General features: G+C 63.9%; 1 protein-coding gene across 1 annotated transcript in view; it reads right to left on the bottom strand.

Annotated features, from left to right (window-relative positions):
* ARHGAP39 (Rho GTPase activating protein 39) overlaps positions 1-3365 on the bottom strand; it is a gene marked incomplete at its 3' end in the record, with an annotated part of 26254 nt that overhangs the window by 7297 nt on the left and 15592 nt on the right. Inside the window, exon 4 of the mRNA XM_017839737.1 lies at positions 533-1937. Within this exon, the coding sequence (XP_017695226.1) occupies positions 533-1937 (1405 nt within the window). The remainder of the gene's footprint in view (positions 1-532; positions 1938-3365) is intronic.

Genomic DNA, 3365 nt, shown 5'->3' with positions numbered 1-3365 from the left:
CCTTGCTAAGGACCAACTTCCTTGTGGGACCACCTTGGCAAGGACCAGCTTTGAGGGACCCCCTTGCCAAGCCCCAACTTCGAGGGACCACCTTGCTAAGGACCAACTTCCTTGTGGGACCACCTTGGCAAGGACCAGCTTTGAGGGACCACCTTGCCAAGCCCCAACTTCGAGGGACCACCTTGCTAAGGACCAACTTCCTTGTGGGACCACCTTGGCAAGGACCAGCTTTGAGGGACCACCTTGCCAAGCCCCAACTTCGAGGGACCACCTTGCTAAGGACCAGCTTTGAGGGACCACCTTGGCAACTTCTTTGAGGGACCAGATTAATAAAGACCAACTTTGAGGGACCACCTTGGCAACTTCTTCGAGGGACCAGGTTAATAAAGACCAGCTTTGAGGGGTCACCTCGCCAAGGACCGAATCCTTTGAAGTACCAGGTTAGTAAACACCAGCTTGGAGGGACCACCCAACCAAGGACCTCCTCCGTTGAGAGACACGCGGCCCCGAGGACGTTCCCGGCGGGCGTTACCTGGGACGGGTGCAGGTAGGGCTCGGGGGAGGCCAGGTTGGTCTGGACGGAGACGCTCTTCTCCAGCAGGATCTGGGGGAAGCCCAGCTTCTCGAAGGTGTTCCTCTTCCAGTGCTTGTTCTCCTGCTGCGCCAGCGCCTCGTCCTCGCTGAAGGCCCTCACCACCGGGCCCGGCATGGGCAGGGGGAGGGCGCCGTCGCTCTCGTAGCCGGATCCGTCCTTTTGGGAATCCCAACTGCTCCTCTGCTTCATGTGGTAATGGGCCTGCTGCGCCTCCCACGCCAGGCGGGCCTGCGCCAGGAAGGGCTCCGGGAAGCCCCGTCCCGCCTCCGCCTCGGCCGCCTTGCTCTCCGTCCGGTTCATGGGCGAGCGGTTGGGCCCCGGGGCGGCTCGTTCGTCCCCCGGCAGCTGCTCCCCCAGCACCTCCCTCTCCCCGGAGCCGTCCGCGGCCGAGGCGTTGGGCTCGTGGGCCACCGAAGGCTTCCGGCTTTTCCTCTTCCTGGTGGAGGGCGAGTAGCCGGTGGAGGACAAGGTGTCCTGCTGGCTGGACCACGACATGGAGTCCTCGCCCGGGGCCGCTGGGCCGGGGCAGAAGTCGGGCCCTTCCATGCTGCTGTAATCGCCGGATTTGACGTCCAGGCGCTGGTCCCGCACCAGGCAGGGGCTGTGCTGCAGCGAGTAGGAGCCCCCGATGGGGTTGGGGGAGTATTTGTGCCTCAGGCCCGTCTTCATCTTGGGGCTGGAGCCCGACTGCTCCACGTAGACGAGCTGGCGCACGTACTCCTTGCCGGCGGGGCTGTACTCCAGGCTCATGAAGCGGTCGGGGCACTTCTGCTTGGTGAGCACCAGCTGCTGGTAGGGCGAGTTGGAGCCTTGCTTGGGCGACTGCAGGAAGGGGTGCGGCTTCCGCACCGGCGACTTCTGGGGCGAGCCGGCCTTGTAGCCGCCGCCGCCGGCCTCGTACTGCATGTCCACGGGGGGCTCGTCGTAGATGGGGGCCTGGTACTCCATGGGGGGCTCCTCGTAGAGCGGCGGCTCGTAGGCGTAGCGCGGCGACGACGGCTGCGACTCGGCCGAGTGCTTGCGGTGCTGCTGCGCCTGCAGCGGGGAGCAGAAGGGGTCCCCCCGGCCCAGCAGCGGGGAGCAGCTCCCGGAGAGCTCGGCCCTCTTCAGGAAGGGCGACGCTTTCCTCTCCGGGAAGAACACGGAGCCGTCGGCGTCCGAGGAGGAGAAGGTCTGCAGGCTGGGGGACTGCTGCCCGCCGGAGGGGCGGCGGGAGCGCGGCCCCGCCTGGGATTCGGGGGCGAAGCCGTTGCCCTGGTGCAGGAGGAAGCTCGGCTCCCGGTCCGTCACCTTGATCAGCATCCGCTCCTTGGTGCCCGCGTTCCATCGCAGGGACGACGTCCTGCGGGGGGGGGGGGAACGCCACAGCGGGGTCAGAATTCCCTGGATTCCCGTTCCTGAACCTTCCCAGACCACGGAAGAACCCAAAGGGTGGACGTTCCCGAGCAACCCGAGCCTCTCCCATCAGGGGTCTCAATGACGGAGACACGAGGGCGCCGCCACCATCCCAAAATTGGTGGCACCATCCCACAGACCCCAGGAATTCCCACAGGATGCCCAGGCTGGAAAGCCAAGCCCCCCTTTGGGATGGAAAACACCACAGCGGGGTCAGAATTCCCTGGATTCCTGCTCTTGAACCTCCCAGACCACGGAAGAACCCAAAGGGTGGACGTTCCCAACCACCCCAAGAGTGAAGAGGATGCCGGTGATGGAGACACGATGTCACTGCCACCATCCCAAAACCATCCCACGGCACTTCCCGGCCCCTCCAGACCCCAGGAATTCCCGCAGGATGCCCAGGTTGGAAAGCCAAGCCCCGTCGAGCAATGACACCCCCTTGGACACCCCTTGGACACCTCTGGAGGTGCCAGCCCTCAATGTCCCCTCCCCGCTCGTGTCTCGGAGCTCTCGGAGCCAACGGACAGAAATTTGGGACAATTCCACGGGGATCTGGACAGGCGGGAACTGATCCCACCACGGTTCCCACCCGGGATTTCCCGCCTTGTGCCCAACTCCATCTCTCCCATTTCTTGCTCTCCCGTTCCTCACCCCCTCCATCCAGCCCCTTCCCGGGGTTTATCCCCCCCTCCACATCCCAGAGAGCTGGGAATGTCCAGCCTGGAGAAGGGAAGGATCCAGGGAGACCTTGGAGCTCCTTCCAGTTCCTAAAGGGGCTCCGGGAGAGCTGGAGAGGGACTGGGGACAACGGATGGAGGGACAGGACACAGGGAATGGCTTCCCAGGGTTAGGTGGGATAGTGGGAAGGAATTCCTGGCTGGGAGGGGCTGGGATGGAATTCCCAGAGGAGCTGTGGCTGCCCCTGGATCCCTGGGAGTGTCCCAGGGCAGGTTGGATCCCGCTGGGATGGTGGGAATGCTGGAGGATGGACCGGGAGGATCCTCCAGGTCCCTTCCAACCCCAACCATTCCAAGGCCGGGTGGGACGGAATTCCCGGCGCAGCCGGAAGTGGGGGTTGGATAAACGGGCTCGTTCATTCCCGAGATGCCGAGGCCGGAGCCAGAAACGGGGAAGCCACAACCCCAGGGAGGAATCCGCGTTCCCCCCACGTGGAATTCAACCCCCTCCCAAGTCCAGGGGTTCAATTCCCGGATTTGCCGCTTCCGTTGATATTCCAGCAGCGTCCGGCAGCAGCGGCCGGGGATAAAAATCCCTCCTGCCCACCCCGGGAGCAGCAAATCCGCTCATCCAGGCCCAGTTTTCAACCCCAAACATTAAATAACAGGGAACAACATTCCTGAAAAGCTCCGGA

This window comes from Lepidothrix coronata, unplaced genomic scaffold (genome assembly GCF_001604755.1).
Source record: "Lepidothrix coronata isolate B3197 unplaced genomic scaffold, Lepidothrix_coronata-1.0 Scaffold475, whole genome shotgun sequence".
NCBI classification, from domain to species: domain Eukaryota; kingdom Metazoa; phylum Chordata; class Aves; order Passeriformes; family Pipridae; genus Lepidothrix; species Lepidothrix coronata.
Note: the sequence above shows the minus strand (reverse complement) of the source record. Positions and strands in the feature narration are given on the sequence as shown.